Here is a 23,075-nt window from a genome sequence, read left to right as displayed (position 1 = left end):
AACACAAACTCAAGCTGGAAAATTTCAAACTTGTCTTAACTTTGAACTCCAAGACAGTCTAAAAATTGAAGATAACAAACACTCTGTAGCACAACTTAATGTGTAACAATTATTTTAACATTACACTTTACATTTTATGTTATACATGTATTGATGTATTAGTAACATTACCTTTGTAAGTCTCTTGTAATATTGTTAATTACATCGAAATATACTCTATATGTGTGGCACCAATCATGCATTATAAGAGAACCTAAATAATTACACTATAATCACATAACATGAACTACATAATACGAGTTTTCAAAATTCAAAAAAAAAAAAAAAAAAAAAAAAACCCACTACATAATACGAACTAACAATTATTAGATGAAATTGTCGCACACTAATTTAATTAGTTGACCCTATGAAAGGAACTAGTCACTTGCACTATTACTTTCTGTTAGAAAGTTCATCTAGCTTTACTGTCAATAACAACAGTTTATGAGCAATCATATGTAAGACACGTTCACTTATGAGTCCTTGTTAAGGGAAAACGACTTACAGGTCGGTGGTAAAAACTCACTAAGCTATAATATGACATATTGTACCAATATTGTGTCTATCTTTCTTGTTGATTGGAAATTAAACTACAATGGCAGCATGTTGTATTAAAGATTAGCTATCTCGATCACATAATATGTAGTATAAGTAATTGTAAGATTCAATAAAATGTTATTCAGATGATAAGCAGAACTATAATTTGTGATTTTGAATGCTTAATGGTGGAATGGTACATATCCTTGGGCCCCAACATGTGTAGGTCGAACACTCGTAAGAAGTCCAATGATGTACCATATTTAGGTCGACAATAAACTAGTACTTCGTATAATTTTTCACTGAAATGTACTTTTACAAATCTTTTTTAGACTTCAATTTACCGTTTAATTATACACTTCACTTTCAATTACTAAAAACTTAGTTTTACTAAATATTTTTTTCTTAAACTAAAGAGAACAAGACCTAACTAAACACGAAAAGACAGTGGAAAAAAAAGAACAAGCTAAATAGGATTGGCTTAGTGGCGCATGCTTGCGCCTCTATAGACCTAGTGCATGCTAATGATAACTAATAGTATAAGCAAAGCAAAGAAGTCTCCTACTCTCATATTAAACTAGTCATCTATAACAGCTATTTATATCTAAGACAACATAAAAACAATATAGTATATATATGTACTTATTGTTGGTTACCAACTTACCAAGTATATATATACAAACCCAATTCAAAACCATATATTAATCACTTTCACCAATTTCTTCTTTAGCTTTTATGTTCAATTTATCCATATATCCAAAACCAGCTTTAGCCTTATTACATTAAATTCATATATCTTGTGATTAGAGCATACGAGAAGAAGTATTATGAGTGACTCAAGCACTCAAGCAGGTGATGAACACAACACTATTCCAACTACAAAGAAATATGATAATGCTAGCAATTCCAAAGAGATGATGATAGTGTACAAGGAATGCCTTAAGAATCATGCAGCTTCCCTTGGATCCCACTCCACTGATGGTTGTGGGGAGTTTATGCCCCCCTCCGGTGACGACGACGCTTTTCTGTGTTCGGCATGCGGCTGCCACCGCAACTTCCATCGTAAGGAGGAAGTGGAGGTGGCCCACGTGGGTGGCAACAATTATACTTATTTACCATATTGCCACTACCAGTGTAATACTTGTAATATTACTAAAAATCAAGTACAAGAATGTCATCAAGATAAGGGTACTGCCCCAACGGCGAGGCACGGGCCCCACAATAGTCCTAGTCTAGATGTGGGGCCCGCGGCCACGCCATCAGAGAATGATGGGGAACAAGTAATGGTAGAAGGGATGAGAATGAGTAAAAAGAGGCATAGGACTAGATTTACAAATGAACAAAAAGAGAAAATGTTGGGATTTGCTCAAAAGACAAATTGGAAGATACAAAGGGTGGATGAAGGATTAGTGCAACAATTTTGCCAAGAGGTTGGGATTAAGAGGAGAGTGCTTAAGATTTGGATGCATAATAACACGTACCTTTTTGTTAAGAAAGGAACTAATGCTACTCTTAATGATCATGATGCTAGTGATTCCTCTAATAAATTAAATGAGTAAGACTACTTAGCTCTTTAATGAGTTTAATCATTCTACGTTCTAACTTAGCTTAGAATTCATTCTTTTAATCACCATCTAGAATCCTTGACTCCTTGTCACTCTCTTTAATTATTATGCTATTATAGTACAAAGTATTATACTGTCTAGATGTTTTGTGTATGAATAAGATAGTTCAAAATAACTGTTATTTGAGTGATAAGGGGAGTATATGTGCAAGATATCGACTTTTCTAGTTTTTTTTTTTTCCTTCATACTATCAATTATTTTGAAATTATTCGGGTTGATGTACGAGTGAGTGTTGTTATTAGTCTTAATACATTGTTAAATTTTCCGGATTATCATGGAATTTGATTCTCAGGTGCTCTTTTTCAAAATCCTTGAGCTCTAAATATTAAATCTTCAGAAAGTGGGAATTAATGCTAACTAATTTAACAGGGGATTGAAAAGTATTGATTCTCAGCTTGTTTTCTTTACAAAAATAAGTATATCATACAAGTATGTGAAATGTGGAGAAAATTGGGGGAAACATGAAAATGTAGGGGAAATTTGACGGATAATAATTGGAAACACAGGTTATGGAATTCAGTCTGAAAAAAATCCAAAAATGTGAACTTTAATTTGCCATCAGACTATTGTTTTTCTTTTGAAAGGAACAAGTGACCATATTCTGATATTAATCTATAATGACTTATATTTATAATATTGCATCACAATAGAAACCGTCTTTTTACAGCAATAGTTACAGAAAGATCCTGAGCCCAGAGAGGAACTATTTCTTACAAAACCCCTCTGCTCATGGCAAAATTTCCTCACTAAGACAAATTTACCACGATCTCAGCGTACATGAAACATAGCTTCTTCTTGCCTATTCCCTTTCGTTTTCTACTCATTTACATTTGAAACCGACATCCGTGGAAGCTTTTCTGCTTCTGTAAACATGATCGATATCTTGATATAGCTCAAAATATGACAGTATTCACCAATTGCCAATTTTACCTTCACCTGCTTCTGCTTCACCACTATTGAGGATTTTCGGCATTATCACTTTCTGGTCTAGAAGAATCTGTATAAAATTGGGTTTGATCCCTCATATCTCTAAACATGGAAAAAAAGGAGTTGAGGCTTTCAGAAGGTGCTCCTCCAAGAATCCATAGCAACAAAGAGCTAAAGGAATTCATATTTCCCGGGTTTTGACCAGCTTCTGGTTGCCGAAGTTCATGTTCAGGGATTGGAAGAGGTTCTTCCCCTATATTTTCATTTTGCTGAATTGCATTTCCCAATTGTTCTTGAAGCCCGGGAACTGCAGCCTGCGCATGGTGTGGCATTGGAACATTACCACCAGGCCTAAGCACTGAGACCCCAGGACCTGAAGCATCCTCCGTATTGGCTGGGCCAGGGTTTCTTGTATTCAACCGGGTGATGTGCAGTGTAGAGGCAAGTATAGTCGAGGAGGTTATGTGGAAATCTGGGTGCTGCTGCATATGTGAACGACGACTTTGCAAAAACCGTTGTAAAGCAGGGACCTGAATTTAAAAAAAGAAAAATACATAACTAATCCAAGTATGGAAGGAGCAGCTACAAAATGCAAGAAACTAGAAATTACAAGGCACATAAGCATAGCAGATTGAAATTAAACCTATACACCATGGGCTACATTTAATTTCAGTGTCCATAGACTCATACAGCCATATTACTGCATGAATACACAGTTGGTACAGCACAAATATCTACAAATTTGTTAAAAGTCTGCATGAATACAGCCACATATTACTTTTCACTTTACTTTTTGTCACTCTTTTTTCTGTGCATAGAGTAAATGTTAATTTTTTTAGGGATCAGTAAGAGAACTTAAGAGAGACAAGCACATAAATATGACAAAGAACAGTAAATTATGGTTTCAAAAATTATTATGCCATCATGTTCACATATTAGCTCTAGGCTCCGAAGGCATCATAAATTTTTTTACCTCAAATCTGTTCCAGAAATACAGGATAAGGTGCATCATAAATGCTGCAGTAGTAGATAAGGCCAAGTACGAAAAACCTGCTAGAAACAAGAGTGCATTAAATAAAACTAGAAATAGGTGAAATGGGAAAAATTAATTGGAATATACAGGTCATCATACCATATGCATACGAGAAGAAGTAAATGTGGAACACCAAGAAATAGAGTAAGAAAAAGCGTGGAAAGAACTTCATTGATATTGGCGTACGAACACTACAAAAGCCAAAAAAAGTTCAGATGGTTAAAGAGTATAAAAAAGTAAAGAAAAAAACGCGCGATGGAGCACATGAATTCCTGAAAATTTTCTAAGAGGGAAGAAGGAAGAAACAAACAGCATTAGACTTACCTAATAAGGGTAAAAAGCTCGCACAGCCATACCAATATCAACACCATGAAAGCCAGTAATTGGTCATCATAAAATTCAAACAGAAAAAATAGGATGCCTATCATGATCTGTAATGTTGAATGAAATCCATCAGCAGCAAATAGAAATAAACATATTCAAGGATTGAAAATTCTTAGTACATCATAAAATGCAGAATCCTTACAGGTACAAAGACAAGCGATTCAATGACATGAACAAATATCAGCTGGAATGTTGGAAGTCGATGACGCGCATGGTGTTGAAGCTGCACTGCATACATATTGGAGAAAAAATGTTACGTGATTGTTACCTGTCAGCCATGCCATAGGGCCTTAAATATTAAATCAAAGAGGAAAGAGAGCCAAAAGTACAGCAGTGGCATTTCTGAAACCAGAGTTATAAAATTTCTAGTCAATCTAGCCTCAAAATTTCTAGTCAATCTTCAACTAGGCTCAATATAATATCTGGACACTGGTGAAGCGGACAGAATCACACATCTAAGCATCTAACCGCTCAACCCTTTTTTCCTCCTTTGTTAGTTTTCTTCTCACTCTTTCTCGGTATCAAGCACCAATAACCAAAAGGCAATTTGATTGTCTTTACATCATCAATGTCCAGACTCCAGACCTTGTTGCTTGCTGCAGTTTTACATTGTTAAAGGTCATCTTTGCTTCATATCTCGAGCATCATAACCATGGTGAAGCCATTGTCACCTGCTTTAACTGGCAACCATTAATTTTTACTACATTCTACAGCTCCCATTCAAGTCTTGAAGACCAAACCCCATCCCATCCCATCCAGACCCCCACCCTCTCCCCGCATCATCCGTTCTGTAACGGTGACTCGCCGCGTTAGAATGTTTATTAACCCACATCCATTTAATATTTTAGTATTTGATGATATTTAGTAATTTACGTTACTCGGACTCTTTCATTTACCTCACGTGTCCGTGTCGACACGACTCGTGTCGGACACCGACACTTGGACACTTCATTTTTAACTAAAAATAAAACTTTTTTCAAGAAAATGGGCGAATCCGATACTTGGACACCCATGTCTAATTTGACACTTCATCCGAGTCCAAGTAACATAGGTAATTTTTTATCACCAAATATGTTACCTGCTTTTAATATGATAAATATGGTTATTTTATGTTCAAAGACTACTTTTTTTTTAACTTAAAGACTATAAACACCACTTAAATCCATTAATGTGATTTTTTACAAATAATTCACACCGCGTTTTCCGCGACCTGTTTTATTCGTCCGTGACAAGCCGTTCCCGCGATAACGCAACCATTACCACGATCGCGACCGCATCCGCAATTTTTTTTTTTACTATGGTATAGACACAAGTATGACAAAAGTAGTTCATTAACAGGTAACATGGCTTTTAAAAGAAATAGATCTCAAGATCAACAAGCCTCCAGAATCAACAATGAGCCATATGCCAGTAGTTGATGTACACATCTTGCAAAATGTATATAAAGTTGAAAGCAAACCAACCTGTAAATTTGAGCATGCGAGTTTGTGTCTCTCTCAATGTAAATGAAACGGACATGGTCGTCGTGAAGAAAACAAAGAGTGACATCATAAGCACCCCACACTTAGTCACCAGATAATCTGCAAAGAAACAAAACAAGGCATATGAACCCACAGATATTCAGAAGAACAATAAAAATTACAATCAAAAAATATATATTAGGATCAACATAATTAATGTAACCAAGCTTTTAGGAGTTCTCTAGGATTAGGAGTAAATATATCGAGACTAGACTTTGATTATCACAGAAGACAAACCTCCAAAAGTAGCAGAGCTTTTTGACGGCTCATGGGCATAACTGAGGTTATAAAACTCCTTTGTCTGATAGTTATATAGGTATCCTGCAGAGAATTTATCATGTAAAGACTTCTGCTAAAAACACTACAAACTGTGAGAAAAGTAATGTGACAGTTCATAATACGAGCACCATTCAAATCATTGCTCATACCCCATACCATTTAGGGTGAGTATTAATTAGTTATTGATTGGCATAGATGTGAAAATAATTTATACCTACATATGCCACATCCTGAAAACAACCTAGCAAGATTCCATCATTAGCAAGATCCAGATGTAGATGACTTTACTGTTACAAGTTTACAACTTGATACTAGTGAAGACTGGAGAAGCTGCCTCAAGATATTCACAGCTAAAACATGAGCTCTATGCCCAAATAATAGTCCTTTAAAATTGTGCGCAGGTATTAAGGAGGAATTACTTATTGCATTGGTATTGAAATCTGAACAATTACATAACATCGGTAGTGTATATTGAGTTCTACCTTGTCCAGGAGCATCTAGCAAACTGTTCATCAGAATAGTGTCATACCCCACCACTCTATTTATGAGAAGTTGTTGCCACCTGAAAATGTAGGATTATGTAAAGCCAGGTGAGCACAATATAGCAATAGATTTGAGGAACAAATCAAGGAAAAAGGAAGGGGGGGGGGGGGGGGGGGTAAGGAGATGGAGGGAAAAAAAAGGAGATAAAACAAACTGTTATCACCCTGGTTTTGAAGCCCACAGTCCAATAATATTCAAAGTCATAGCATATTAGCAGTTTAGTCACATGATACAGAATATAGGTACGTTATAAAGTAATAATAATTTTAATACAATAAATCCAATGTTGCTCATAATGTCAATTGAGTACGGGTACATACGCATCAGCACTCAATGGGGGAGAGAACTTGGGAATAGAAGCAAATAAAAAATTAATAAAACAAAACAAGAGTAAGGAGAATAAAGAAGCTATGAAAAAGATAGAACAATAATCACCTGTTACCAAAGCAGGGATGCCGAGCAGATATGCTTATGTTAGCAGTCCGAATGTTATGACGAGATTTAGCTTCTTCAGGAAGCAAGAAATACCCCTAAAGATAGACGACAGATAACAAAGATTAGCAACTAAGCAAGAAATTACCTGATTTGTTCTAAATTTATAATACAACGTAGAGTGCATAAGAAAAACGAAACTGAACTCACCTTTTCCATAGTATAGAGATATGACGGTTCAAATGCTTTGATTTTCCTCTCAAGCCACTGCACTGAGAAGGTTAGAGTAACTTAGAATTTTAAAAAACAGGAATTATCTTCTTTATAAGAGACATGTCAATATGTTAAGAGCTTAGACATGCCCCTAAGATTCCATAGAATGCTACTGTAAGGGAAATTGACCAGCAAGATATGACAAATACATGTAAAAGATGATACACCCACCATTTCATGCGTCATTTTCGCCTTTTGAAGTCTAACTTTGGCAGCTAATTGCTCAAGAACTATATAGATTACAAAAAAGTATGTTTAATAATGATGTTGCAACATTTATACTTAAAATATAAAATGATATTATCCTTATATACTTCCATAAACCACGTGGAGTAATAACTTCTACAGATAAATATTGTGAGGAAAGTAATGAGCAATTTGAAATAGAGCATTGATTTGACAAGAAAATTAATTCCTATAGTACATTTTCAACATAAAACTAAACATTCTACAATTTGTTTCCAATCAATAAGTAATCAACACTAATGATGCGTTCTTTAAGATGGCTTTCACTGAGTTAAATTGAAGTGGCTAATACAACAATTATGTTTTTACAAACATTTTACTCATTCTACTTCATCTTTAAGAAGCCAAACCATATAAAAGATATTACTTCAACTCTCATAAATACTCAACCCCTAAAGGCATTCACTTTCAATCGATAGCGTTCAGCATTTTAAACCTACTTACCTAGGATAATGTTATGTAGCTCCTAATATAAGTAATAAAAACATAAAAAGACTCCCTTCTTGAAATATGTCTATAATCTTATACAAGTGCTTATTTCTGAAAGGGGATTGTGGACCAACACCAGTCAGGAGTCCTCTATGCGTGAAATATTCTATGCATTTGAGGGAATGATCTTATTGTTTTCAACCTTGAAATACTATATTGGAGACACACTATATACATAAGAAAAAGAAAAAATAGTTCTCTAAAGCTTCACATCACCTCCGCTTGAAACTTCCAGTTATATAACGAATGTTTTAAATTCAAATGACTGAAAAAGACACTGCAAGCAAATTGAGTTGGCAATATCAGGCTAGCAGCTGAAGTAAAAATCAATCTACCTGCAAACAAATTGAGCCTATCCAAGTGCAAAATACGCAGCCACTTAGGAATGTCAAGATTCAGGCGAATACCTGCAACGTTCTGTACTTGAAATCCAATTCAGCAACATAAAAAAAATGTTTTAACTCAAAAAGAACAAAAACACAAACATTTAAAGGAAACTGAAATGCATAATTTCAGGAAGAGTTGGCCTATTTATAGAAAAGACCATCAACCATATATGTGCCATAGCACTGAACGAAATATGAATATATGACTATAGGAAATTATAAATTATGGTTTAATTTATTTGATTGATTTTTTTTTATTTTTTTCTAATTATCAAAATACATGATATGTACATAATAAGCTGTCTGCATTATATTTTTCACATATCTTTCTAACTTCTCTCACCACTTAGTTACAAATTATTCAATCTTCCATCAGAATAATTGTATATTTGTATGTATAGAACTAGAAATATTGAGCTATAAAATTATACATATGACAATGGAATGCAAACTTAGGAGTCTAATAGTATTAAATAACAAGGAAATATTGCAATCAAGCAATAGGTATATAAATACATTTAGCAATTGCTCACTGAAAAAAAGCTAGATTTATGAAATCAACAAAAACTTGTAGAAAGTTTCCAGCTCCAATTATATAAAAAAAAAAAAAAATTAAAAAATATTTTTGAAGCCCTCGATCATGAATTAGAATGGCAAAGGTGGATGAAGTTTTCATTAAGATGTTCATACAAATATACAATCAAAGCATATAGCATGAGATTTTGACCTTATTTTCAGCTCTTCAGATTATCAAACAAGACTTCATCAAAAGACATATGAAGTATGTCACAACTCACAAAATTCCATTAAAATCATATGGAGCTTTTAGGCCACAGATAGCAAAGGTCATATGCTAATGTTACTAGAAATTAAAGATTCAGAGGAACCAACTGAAATAAAACTCCAGGTAGACGCACAAACATTTAAAGAAGCAATATATTGCACCAGCAGAATCAACAAAACACATACCCAAAGAGTTCCCAACAAACGTGTCCCATGTTTCCAGATAAATGTTAGACGTCTGTGCCACTTTCTGAAAAAGTGTAAGATGACTGCTCTTGCAGATTGTTTTGAAAACATGGAAAAGGTCTCAGATGGCTCCTCTCTTTCAACTCTACCATCATTGGCAGCTAACTTTGAGCCCCTCCCATCAACGATAGTTTCTGGCTGTGTTTCAGAGTATTCATAATAATTTTTCCAAAACTTGAAGTTCAATTTTCCCCTCCTAGCACCAGAAGTAATCCAACCAAACCAGTAGTTCACGGCAAACAAGTTAAACTCGTCGTCATGGGCATCTGGCTCTCTAGGTCTAGGTTCATCAATAAGAATTCGTCCAGGAGATATATCTTCAAAATTTGGCTCAGAATCTTTTTGAATTAGCAGGCCAATTCCAGTAATCTGCATCATCAGTTTGAGCATACATCACAAGGGCATAAGCCAAAAGGAAAAACTGCCTACATTCAAAGCAAAAGTAGATGGTTTTTTTAGTTGATTTGTTCAGCATAAAATACCAATATTTATTACCTTGACGAAAATAAGCTGTGCTTCTGTTGTTTGCACTCCAGAGAGTTCACTGGAACAGCCCGGCTGCATAATTTTAAAATCAAAAGTCAAAGACATACAAAACCAAAGATACCAGTAGATCTTGATTAGTATCGGCAATGAGAATGTACTCCCATCATACTGAACAACTTAAAGCACCAAAGTAGGACTTTGATCCAGCAAATTCAGGTTCAGCCATTTCCTTGATCAAATTACAAAAGACATACAATAGTATCATCTTTTCCTAATTCTATATATGTATAAGCTACTCCCACACAACAGTTGCCTCAAGAACCTGTCCATTTCACAACTACTCCCTTTCCGAAAATGATCAACCAAATTTTATTTGAAAAGTCTTGAAATAATTGGCCACTTTCTAGCTTTAGTAAGCTACAATTCGAGTTCAACAACGAAGAACAGTCATAGTGTACTCACTCACTTAATTCCGGGAAATAACTCCGATCAAATGTGGCATATTATCTAGGTACGGTCCGCCAGTCCGGACAGATAAAGTATATCATTCCAATACAGGTGAATTGACTTCAAATCATTCATTTATTAAAACAAAAGCAAAGATAAACTTAATCGTATCACTTAACCATGCATTAACTTAAACTGAATTCAATTTCCAGAAATCAAAGATAATCAAGAAACAATTAAAGAATCAGAAACTCAGAACATTACTACAGAATTCCTACTTAACCAATTACATAAATTCAACAAACAGTTCATGTAGTTCAAATTTAATCAAATTATGAAAAATTGAGCTTAAAGATGAAGGAATTTGCTAACCTGCTGAACAAAATTAGCGTGCATAACAACAAGGATTGCAAACAAAGTAATAGCGGAGAAGAGATAAAAGTACTCAAGAGCAGTTCGAATTCTAAGCGTAATCATCTGCGAAAACCTCTCCTGAACCCTAATAAACGTTTGTTCAGGATCCATTTTACAGAAAATTCAATCAATTTTTCCCCAAATTGTTACTGAATTATGAGCTAGGGTTGCATCAATTGGATGATGGTTTAAGCCCTAAAATCATCGGGAAATGAAGGTTGATTTGTGATCAACAATGGAGGAGAGAGAAAGTTGAGGAGGAAAATTGGGAGAGAATCAAGGGTTTTATTTTTATTTTTTTTTAAATCTGGAAGTTGAAAATTCAGAAGAGAATGAAAGAGAGGAAAAGAGGGGAAGTCTGACCTCGGAATGTGATTGCGTGGCGGGTAAGCCCACGAATTGCACGAGATCATTTTTGTTTGTTTTTTTTTTTACAATTTCAGATTGACCATAAATTATTTTTAATATCCTGTAATAAAATAAGAGTACTGTTTTAAAAAAAAAATGCTTTTTTTTTTATGTTTAAAATCGATCTCAGAATCTCCTAAAAATGGGAAGAAAGCTTGAACTATCTCTTACTCTTTTTATTCATAAATGATTGACGTTTCATTATTTAGGAAACTCTTTCATTATTTAGGGTAACCAACGCGCGCATCATAACAAGCAATATTTAGGAAATTCTTTCAATTTGACTTTTATTAAAGGGAAACTATGTAAAAAAAAATTAGGGGTATAAATGTCTGCACACCGTTCTCAAAAGTTTTTGAAAAAAGAGCTAATTAACATTAATGGGGGCATTTAGGTAAATAAACATTTTAAGGATATAAACATCCGCACACTATTTTTAAGAGTTTATAAAAAAAAAAGTTATTCAACATTAATAGGGAAATTAAGTAAATAAACATTTTAGAGGGTATAATTATTCAAGCACTAATTATAAAAGTTATCTCATACTTTTTAAAAGGTAGGAATTGATATCCTAACTTTGACCATTATTTTTCACTAACATATAAAAAAATAAGTTTTATCATGAAATATATTGTTAAATAGGTATTAATATTTTATGATATCAACTATTTAATTTTTTTTAACTAATATTTAATCATATAATTATAAGGTCAAACTAATACATATGTGATTAGTTTGCCTGTGCCTATTATTTAGAAATTGTTTATTCTTTATCGATTGCAAAATCTCCAGTCATTTCTGGATGTGTTTAACGTGAAGCAAATCGAGGAAACATTAATTAAATTTCTAATGGAAAGTAATGTTTGAAGCCTATTAAATGATAGTACATAATAGAGGATTAATGGTTTGAAAACTTGTGATTAAAAGTTCACAATGCAAAATGACATTTTTATTTATATTATACAAGTAGATTGTAATATATTTAGAGTTCAGGATAAATTTAATAAGATTGGAGTATGTATATATAATTTTTTTTCTTTAGTTAAATTCACAATCAATAGTCAAAGAGTAGCAGCGAGCAGGCCAGGTAACAAGTTAATTCAAATGAAACAATAAAAAAATGAAGTAATTATTTATTAATACTTGCAACAATAATCCATACACTTTACAGTTGCCCAAATTGTATGTTACAGCATGTTGCTTACATAAGCTTGATTTGTTTACTAAGCTTCAAGCCTTCAATGATAGAATATGCCACCAACTTTAGGGCATGTTGTCATACATTTATTTTTAGTTCAGCTCCTAATTTTCTTCTCTTATAAAATATTCATTTTAGTTCAGTTCAGTTCAGCTGAGTCCAGTCAATAAGAACAGGCCCTAAAGTTGATGGCATATTCTATCATACATAAATGAAACAACGTAACATACATAAATGAATCAAGAACCATACTATAGTACATTTCAAAATGAAATGTGACAATATATTGAGTAATAATATTAGCTATTGTAGTACACATTGAGAATTAAACTTAGTTGATGAGGGTGGTCGGGGTGGTAAACTTGTAGGAAGCAAATGAAAGGGTACCGAGGCTCCAGCTGCGGTGTATGAGCTCCGCTTTCGTAGTTTCCCCGGCAGCACCCAAGGCTACATGCAACGGGTAGAAATGATCAGGTATTGGATGTGCCTTTCTTGCATTAGGCGCCTTTTCTAAGTAGTTATTCACATCTTCATGACTGCAAGGTTATTTTTTAAGAAGTAGAAGTTATCACATCAACATTGGTAATTATTGAGTTAACATAAATTCCAAGATATAAAATATAACACAAGTAGACATGAATTCAAAATGCATTCAAATTAAAACATTTTCTAAACGAGGTATATATGATTGATCCTTTTAATCCGTCCAAAAATAATAGTCACATATACCTAAGGCATTGTCGTTATAGAAGCCTAAAACAATAGTTATTACCTTCCACTAAGCAAAGCTTCCTCTAGCCATTTATCAAACTCGCCGGCCCATGGAGCAACTTCTTGATCTTTCGCATCCCATTCGAAGTCCCTCAAGTTATGTGTGGCGCTTCCGGAACCAATGATGAGAACACCTTCCTCCTTAAGAGGAGCCAATGCTCGTCCCATGTTGTAGTGGTACGTCGCATCCTTGGTCATTTGGATAGAGAGCTGACATATAGGGATGTTAGCTTCAGGGTACATGAGCTTCAGAGGCACCCATGCACCGTGATCGAGTCCTCGTTTCTTGTCTATGTTCACATTCTTGATTCCGGAGGTTGTTAGAAGCTCTTGCACTCGCTCCGCCAAATCTGGAGCCCCTGGAGTTGGATACTTGAACTGTGAACCAGTTAAGACGCCCATGTTATTATTACCCTTCTGTAACTCTGTACCATAATAGTGTTTGTACAGTACTGTTGAACTTAACTTATTTTTACTAAACTGACAATATCTTTACCAAACTTAAATTATCTAAAAACATTATTTTGAATTTTGAACAAGGTGAAGAGATGCAGGCCTAAGTATAGCTTAGGTTACTAAAACAATATGAACTAAAATACTAAATACAGCCTTAGTGTACGTAACTATCTTGAAACTTAAAAAAACTGTAAGCAAGTCCTTATCTACTACTGAAGTAACCATTATGTTTAACATTTACCTTTCGATAAAGACAATAGTTACGTTATATACTCTTCAAAACGATATTCCAAACAAAGAAATACAAGAGAATTGAATGAAAGTAAGAGAAGAGAAAAATACCTTATACATATCAAGAGGAGCAGAAAATCCACCAAAATCATAGATGGTATCACAAAGATCAACAGAATTAACAGTAGGTTCATTAGTTTTCCAATGACCAGAAATAATAAGAATAGATTTGGGATTTTGATCAAAGATTATTTCTCTCCAACTTTTTAAAAATTGTTTGAGATAACGTGCACCGTAGAGAAGAAGCGTCGGTGGTCCATGAGATATGTAAAACGTCTGGTTTATTTTTTCGGCACTCATTTTCGTCATTTTATTTTTTTTGCCAAAAATAGAAAGGTTAAAGAATGTTGGATTTGGTTGAAATTTCCACAAATAGATAGGATAATACAAGTAGTCAAGTACGTAGTTATGAATAGTGAGGAGAAGAAAATGATTAGTGTTGAACTGTTGATGACATATGAGGTGAGTGGCTACCCTTTGGATGTACTCGTATTAGTTAAGCTACCGAGTATATGCATTTCTACCTTCTCTTTTACGGAGTTGTTGCAATAATTTAATGTATAATTTCAATATTTATATAATTATATCTGTAATATATGAAAATATAAAATACAAGTAAAACTTTTTGATATTTGATGTAACAAAACTCTGTTTTGACTAATTTTGAATCTTTGATGATTTAAACTACTCAGTATGTAATTTTAAAAACATTTAATCATATAAAATAATCTTGTTGAATTTGCTTCAATCAAAACTTTCATAATATCACATTTTTATAATATTGATAATTAAAGATACAAATATTTGAAATGATGTATTGGCAATCATATGAAAAGAAGTGTTGCTATTAGAAAAAAATGAGATAATATTATTTTACTAATTTTATGGGCTTCATTGCGTTTCATGTGATATGGACATTGGCCACATCGCCAAACTGGTTGATTACGACTAGTAAGTACTCCCCAATCAAAAAAAAAAAAACTTTATGCGGAGTATAGAATAATAATTAAATAAAGTTGTACATATTTTGTGTGCTTGACCACATCCCCCTTATATAAACAAACAAAATAACCTCTATAACACCGACTGAGTAATTCTTATTGTAATATTAAATGGGTAATCCTTATAACACCGACCATGTAACTCTCATAACACTACCAAAATAACTCCAATAATATTGATCGAGTAACCCCTAAAACACTAACGCATGCAATAACCCCTATAATAGCTGGTCACACCGTGTGACCAACCCGTGCACATAAAGGAATTGACGTTAAATTGAGCTGCTAACCTGCTTCCATTGCTAACAAAGATTTTGCCTCTGATCCATCCTCCAATTATTACACTTTGATAATTACATTCCCTTATTTATTTATTTATTAATTATTATTATTATTATTATTATTATTATTATTATTATTATTATTATTATTATTATTATTATTATCATTATTATTATTATTATTATTATTATTATTACTAGTTTAGTTCCCGTGCCACGCACGGTAATTTATTAAAAATAATACTCCATATCAACTTATATATATAATAATTGGTTATTTTACAAAAAAAATTAATTAATAAATATACACTACTTTGATGTGAATTCTAATAATAAATGAAAAATTATTTTTATTAGAGAAAAAATATGAATACTTTCTTGAAGTAGATTAAAATATGTCGCAAATTATGTTAATATTTTCTACTCTAGTCATAAATGTTGGTGTGGAAAGATATATTAAATCTTTTTTTTTATTTAGAGTAATTATGTTTGTTAACATATATAAGATATTATTTTTGTTAAGATTTTATACTATAATTATTTTTTTTAAAAAAAAAAATTAAGGACACACCAGGAGACGACACGTGTCATTACTGGTGTGTCTTTTAGTACATAGTTATTGGTTGATTGATATCTCAAAAACAAAAGTCATACAACCTACAATAAATTAGTGGGAAGTCGAGATACAATCTTGGCCCCCACTCCTCTAGCTATAGCAAAGTCTACCCTAGTAAAAATATGAGCTGCAGCACGTGCTCCAATGTCTTGCGTCGTTGAGAACCTCTGAACTCGCTTAAGCAACGCAACAGCCTCATTCACTAATTCACCAAGCGAAGAAAAGGAGAAGGGAATGAATCTAAATCCGATCGCCTGACAACGAGCCTCATACTTAACCCGCTTCCGATGAACTGCATCAACCACAACCCCTTCAGGAATAAAGTCAGATAGCCCTGATTGTGTCAAAGGAGAAGATCCTGTCAAATCTACACATACATTGTGACCACGATCCCAAGAATAAAGTAACACATCAGCAGGTCTGAGGGCATCGTCGTTCTCTCCAAACAAAAATAACAAAATAACAAAAACCTACAAATCTCTTTCATGAAATTAAAAAAAAAAAAAAAAAAAAAAAAAAAAAAAAAAAAAAAAAAAAAAAAAACCTACAAAATCAATCATCTGTATTATTATTGTTATTATCTTTGTCATATAGATTTTATTTCCATTTGCACCATCTTTTAGACGTATGCACGATGCTATAACATATCTTTAATGTCGCAATAACAAAACTATAAAAGGTGAGATCAATTATGAAATATTAATGTGATTAATTGGTCGAACTTTTTAACAATTCAAGTTGAAAATTAAAATGAAAATGAAAATGAAGACCATATCATGAGAAAGAGGAAGCATTATTTATCAATTTTATTTCAATGCGTTTTCATGTGGAATGGACATTGCTAAATTGCTAACAAGTAGACAATTTAACTACTCCCCTAATCAAAAAGAATATTAAACTTCCATTATTGCTAACATAATTGCTAACTGCTTCCATTAGTTCCATTATTGCTAACAATAATTTTGTCTACCTTCATCTATCCTTTGATTACACATTGAAACGAATTCGATACAATGCATAGTTAGTTTTTTGTTTGTACCAATCATGGCACAAACTCCTACGCTTTAAATTTGATATCATCTTCGTTCATAAAGCTATTTTATAATAAGGAAAATGATATACATAGCCCTTAGGGATACATATAAGTATTAAATTTACACTTAGAAATCGTAAAAAGTTGAGAAAACACGAAAATATAAACATTAATTAGACTGATTCACACGTGTTTTTGTCATGATGAATTCCTAATTTTATACAATTTCCAAGAGTATATTTAATGCTTATATATAGCCCTTAGGGCTACATATAACATTACCCTTATAATAAATAACATTACCCTTATAATAAATAAAATTTTCTACTACCTCTGTTTCGTATTAGTTGCAACTTTGGAATATTTTATATCTCACAAATAATACCCCAAAGTTGCAACTAATAAGAAACGGAGGTAGTATTAAAGTTGTTTAATACAAACTAATAATAATAGGACAGGGTATAATCTAGCTCACTTTAGTGGCAAAGTGGGATAGATATATACTAGCTGGGTAGCCATGAATATATTGGTTTAAAAATGTTTCCCCAAAGTCTTATGAGATTGGATGGTCTTGATTTGATCTAATTAATAAAATAACATGCTGGTATGTATTCGACTAGTTAGATTTGGTGTTGATACTAAGCCTACTTAGTTAACTTGAGGAGAAAATATGTTAAATAATTAGGACTAAGTAGTACGAAGTATATATATTATGTTAATTCAGAGTAAGATTTGTAGGAGCCATTATATAGTCCATATGATATGCAGATATGTTGCCATAGTCTAAGCTCTGCCTTCCAGATTTAAGAAAAGGCAAATATCCTTAGGGTTCTTAGCTAAAACGGTAGGTACCCCGTACGTACCTAGTTGTAACTTGTAAGGCCTCAAAGTTTTACCTAATTTGAAATGTACTAGAATTACTCTAGTATAGTCGTATAATGACTTGATTTTGACCTAATCAAAAGATCAAATAATTATCCTATGTATTGAATTTCACCTTAATCAAAGTGTCAACAACAAAATTGTTGAGGACTATAATTATTCAAAATTACATATAATTCAAGATATTTATAATCAAAATTATGTATTACAATAATAATTAAATTTATAATGTGAGACTAATTTTTTTTAATGCTGCGTAGCATGTAGCTCACATAAGTGTTGTTACACTAAATTTCAATTCCAATGATAGAAATCAGCAAACTTACAAATTATTGTACAACTGTACTGGTCATTGAAAGAGAGAAACAAAAAGGACACGTAAATTAAAATACATGAAGCAAGGAGCATACTAATAATAGTACATGTCAAAATAAAATGTGACAATAATTGAGTACTAGCTACTTAGCTAGTGGTGCTACACACTAAGGATTAGACTTAGTTTGGGGTGGTAAACTTGTAGGAGGCGTAAGATAAGGTACCAAGGCTCCAACTGCGGTGTATGAGCTCCGCCTTTGTGGTTGCCCCGGCAGCACCCAAGGCTACATGCAATGGGTAGAAATGATCAGGTGATGGGTGTGCTTTTCTTGCATGAGGCGCCTTTTGTAAGAAGTTATTCACATCTTCATGCCTGCATAGTTTTTTTGGAGAGAAATCACATCAACATTGGTCTAGTTTCACTAGTTTTAGAGTGGACTAATAACACTTTCAAGTCAACAACACGTACTACGTGAGCTCTTTTGTCAAAAAATAAATAAATAAATAAATAAATAAACACACACGTACTACGTGTGTACAACAGAATCACGAATTCAATGTGCAAAACATTTGCCAAATGAGACATGAATTTGAAAAAAATACTCCCTTTAATTTGTCCAAATATAATTGTCATATTATCCCAACAGCCGTGTAAGCCTTTCAAACTCGAGCTAACATTATATTCCTACCATACATTAACGCAATCAATCAACATGAACTATTAATTCGAGATGAAGGGTATCTTAGCCTCAATACATACCAAAAATTAGAGCATTAGAATATGAAAAAAACATTTAATTTATAAAAAATTGCAAATAAGAAGCCTAGAATAATAGTTACCTTCCACTGATCAAAGCATCTTCAAGCCATTTATCAAATTCGCCGGCCCATGGAACAACTTCTTGATCTTTAGCACCCAGTTTGAGGTTCCTCAAGTTATGTGTGGCGCTTCCTGAACCAATGATGAGAACACCTTCCTCCTTAAGCGGAGCCAATGCTCGGCCCATGTTATAGTGGTACGTAGCATCCTTGTTCATTTGGATAGAGAGCTGACAAACAGGAATGTTAGCCTCAGGGTACATGAGCATCAAAGGCACCCATGCACCATGATCAAGCCCTCGTTTCTTGTCTATGTGCACGCGCTTGATTCCTGAGGTTGTCAAAAGCTCTTGCACTCGCTTTGCTAAATCTGGAGCCCCGGGAGCAGGATACTTTAGCTGTGAACACGTAAGGATGTTGATGTAATGAACACTAGCATAAAGCGCTTTTCTTTATTTGCATCATGACAAAATCACACATCATTCGACACTATAATATATTTAATATAAAATCGAATCTTGTCAAGTAATGTACGTATTATTTTAGAATCCACTTGTTTATAATTAGATAGCAATTGGTTGAATGTCACACTTTACACGAATAATACCTTAAGAGTCGTGTCTCAAATCTCACCAAATTCTTATAGAAGTGCACTCTAAACAAAGTTACAAACTACAACAATTAAATTTAAGAAATTAAGAAAAATCTCACCAACTCCCCAAAACACAATGGCCGGCCAACATCGATTATTCATTTCTCTTTTAGGATTGCCACCACCATAATTTTTTGTTATCACATATCCACCAAGTTTCCGCTGAAATTATTTCACTCTAATAATTAGGAGTTTGGAACAAGAAAAAGAGAACATCCCACCCATATTTTTTGCTTGTGCTATTCCTAGATATGAAAATGTGGATGTGACTATAAGGTTGTTTGTAAGAAGATTATGGGTCTATTCACATTTACTTAATTTCAGTTCAGCTCTAATCAGTTCAGTTCAGTTCAGTTTAGCTCCAATCAGTTTAGTTCAGTTTAACTTTTAATTTCCCTGTCTCATAAAATATTCATTTTAGCTCAGTTCAGTTCAGCTCCAATCAGTTCAGTTCAGTAAATATGAACAGGCCCTAAAAAGAATATCAAGAATTATTAAGCATTAATAATGTTGATTAATGCTTGATTTTGTTATAAATTCTCAAAATTGTACACCGTATCATTTTAGTAATATAATATAAAGGTCAACAATTTAGAAATGAAGTTCAAGTTGATGAACAAGAAATATGTATCTAGAGTCTAGACCAACATAATTTTTATTCCAAAGTTTTTATCTTTATTATGGACTTTATTTTGTTAGGAAAAATATAATTTGAACTTATATTTTCCACAAATTATTATTAGAGTTGTTTATTTGTGGAAAATTCCTATAAAAAGTTGACCAACCAATCAAAATTAAGCATAAGAAATATTATTACATGTAACATAAAACTTTCTAGAAAAACCATTTCCTACATTCACTAAAATAGTATGAGTATTCTAATACATTAAGTTTTTACTATAAAAATAATATCACGTCTTATTCTATACTATTATTGGTCCAACATTTAAATTCTACAATATTCCAAAAGGGTTGCGTTTAACATATTCCTTTCAACAAAGACGGCAATCCCACAAATATTCACATTTAAAAAAAAATGCCAAATTAAATTTCCAAACAAAAGAAAAAAAAAAAAAAAATTAATTAAATGAAAGAAATGAGATTTATTACCTTATACATGGGAGCAGGAAAGCCATAAAAATCGTAGATTGTATCACAAACATCAACAGAATTAACAGTAGGTTCATTTGTTTCATAGTGACCCGAAATAATAAGAATAGATTTGGGTTTTTGATCAAATATTTTTTCTTTCCAACTCTGTAAAAAGCGTCGAGCAGGTAACGAATCGTCGATAGAAAGCGCCGGTGAACCATGCGATAAATAAAACGTCTGGTTTATTTTATCGGCGCTCATTTTCGTCGTTGTTTTTATTGAAAAATTGACTAGTAAAAAGATGGTGAAGGAAAAAGATATGAAATAAATAAGGTGATGAAATTTGGGTTTGAGTTTGGTTGAAAATAAAGAGAAATAAAAAATTGAATATGAAGAAGAGTAATTTGGGTTGCGAAACTTGCGTTGTGGAGTCATAGTTTTATAGCTAAAGGAGATGATGACATATAAGCTGACCTTTTCGATATTGCTTTCATTTTCACACTTCATTCATTTGAACGTTGATTTTTATTTTATTTTTTCCTTTTTTTTTTATTTCTTTTGAAAAAAAAAAATTACATTTTTTATAATCTTAGGTATGCGTTTTCATGTGGAGTAATTTTATAATGACTAGACAATCAATTATTCTCCCAAACTAAATATATATTGCGGTATGCTAAACTTTATTTTTATGGTTAATGGAAAATATATGGAAAAAAAAAAACAATATAAAATACCCTCATTTTGCTTAACATATAAATCATTTTACATGATCAAACAAGTGTGATGAATAGTGCAAAAGTCCAGTTGTTGCAATAATTTTGGAACGGAGGAAATACTATAGTCCCCATATTATTAAGTACTCCCTCCGTCCCCTTTTGATAGTCACTTATGTCACTTTTTGGTGACCCAAAATGTTAGTCACATTTAAAGCTGTCAATTCGGGTAAACGGGTCGAGTTAGGGTCGGGTCAAGTCACTTCACATTAATTCCATAGCCTATGCGGGTCGGGTTTGGGTTGGTCATGCTTGAGTCGGGTCACGTCGTGTCATACTTCTTATCGGGTTTGGGTGGGGTTTACGTCAAGTTAATAACGGGTCGGGTTACATTCGGGTCGGGTGAACAATAGGTAGGGTTTAATTTGGGTTTTAACGGGTTAAAACGGGTTAGGGTAATTCTCGGATTTGGGTCGGGTTTGGTTCAAGTTAATAATTTGCGGGTTAAAATCAGGTCGGGTCAATCTCGGGTTTGAGTCGGGTTCGGTTCAAGTCAATAATTTGCAGATTATAATCAGGTCGGGTGATTTTCAAGTCGGATCATTCTTGGGTTCAAGTCGGATTCAGTTCAAGTCAATAAATTGCGGATTATAATCAGGTCGGGTCATTTTCAAGTCGGATCATTCTCGGATTCAAGTCGAGTTCAGTTCAAGTCAATAAATTGCGGGTTATAATCAGGTTGGGTCACTTCCAAGTCGGGTTATTCTCGAATTCAAGTCGGGTTATGTTCAAATCAATAATTTGCAGGTTACAATCAGGTCGGGTCATTTCCAAATCAGGTCATATTCGGGTTCAACTAACTATAAATAGATAAGTATCATTTTTATCAAGCTAATTATTTCCTTTAACTATAATATATATGACAATATACTAGGGAACTATAGTCTATAATTTAGGAAGATAATTATCTACTTTGACCGTACAATAAATACTACCTCCGTTAACGGTTAATTGCAACATATACTTCCTCCGTTCTTTTTTTTATTGCACCATAAAGGATTCCACGCTTGCCAATGCATTACTTTAGCTATCAAGATCTTCAATTATACTTTTGTAAAAATTATAAAAATATGATATTTGAAAAGTAGAGTTCGATATGAATCTAACTAGATCCCACATGACTATATTTTTCCCAATGTATAAATCACATAAATGATGGTCAAAGAAGATTAAGTGAATAGTATAAAAGTCCTAATGGTGCAATAAAATAAAAACGGAGGAAGTACTATAAATGAATGCTAACTATTATGTGCAACAAATGTTTTTTTCCTTTTTAGGTAATCATTTATCTCTATCTCTCTCCTCATCACATGCACCCAACTTTTTCTCTCTCCATTTTACTCTCACAAACAAATTTTGCCTAAGAGTCCGCAAACACCCCATTTGTTGCAAATAATA

At 33.1% G+C, this 23,075-nt stretch overlaps 2 protein-coding genes and 1 pseudogene across 3 annotated transcripts; all 3 read right to left on the bottom strand.

The window, feature by feature from the left end:
- Positions 1–2,806: 2,806 nt before the first annotated feature.
- On the bottom strand, positions 2,807–11,415 carry LOC145628731 (membralin-like protein At1g60995). 2 transcript variants are annotated; one of them, XM_081681114.1, is made up of 15 exons: positions 11,048–11,415; positions 10,238–10,300; positions 9,683–10,111; positions 8,663–8,744; positions 7,764–7,822; positions 7,530–7,586; positions 7,323–7,417; positions 6,827–6,906; positions 6,303–6,386; positions 6,009–6,125; positions 4,688–4,773; positions 4,486–4,592; positions 4,261–4,352; positions 4,102–4,178; positions 2,807–3,658 (listed from the first exon to the last, which is right to left on the bottom strand). In XM_081681114.1, exons 1-15 carry the CDS (start codon positions 11,198–11,200, stop codon positions 3,155–3,157), a joined length of 2,085 nt encoding a protein of 694 aa, XP_081537240.1. In that variant the 5' UTR covers positions 11,201–11,415; the 3' UTR covers positions 2,807–3,154. The 2 variants fall into 2 exon arrangements, with proteins under 2 accessions (XP_081537240.1, XP_081537241.1); XM_081681115.1 differs by lacking the exon at positions 7,764–7,822 and having other exon boundaries at positions 7,530–7,591.
- A 1,611-nt stretch (positions 11,416–13,026) lies between these two features.
- Positions 13,027–13,664, bottom strand: LOC145627538 (extradiol ring-cleavage dioxygenase pseudogene; annotated as a pseudogene).
- On the bottom strand, positions 13,548–21,322 carry LOC145628730 (extradiol ring-cleavage dioxygenase-like). Its single transcript, XM_081681113.1, has 4 exons — positions 20,923–21,322; positions 19,182–19,558; positions 18,566–18,714; positions 13,548–13,844 (listed from the first exon to the last, which is right to left on the bottom strand). The coding sequence occupies exons 1-4, from the start codon at positions 21,163–21,165 to the stop codon at positions 13,699–13,701; spliced, it is 915 nt and encodes a 304-aa protein (XP_081537239.1). The 5' UTR covers positions 21,166–21,322; the 3' UTR covers positions 13,548–13,698.
- Positions 21,323–23,075: the final 1,753 nt, after the last annotated feature.

The sequence above is a fragment of the Chenopodium album genome, chromosome 4, assembly GCF_948465745.1.
Source record: "Chenopodium album chromosome 4, dcCheAlbu1.1, whole genome shotgun sequence".
In the NCBI taxonomy this organism is placed as follows: Eukaryota; Viridiplantae; Streptophyta; class Magnoliopsida; order Caryophyllales; family Amaranthaceae; genus Chenopodium; species Chenopodium album.
Note: the sequence above shows the minus strand (reverse complement) of the source record. Positions and strands in the feature narration are given on the sequence as shown.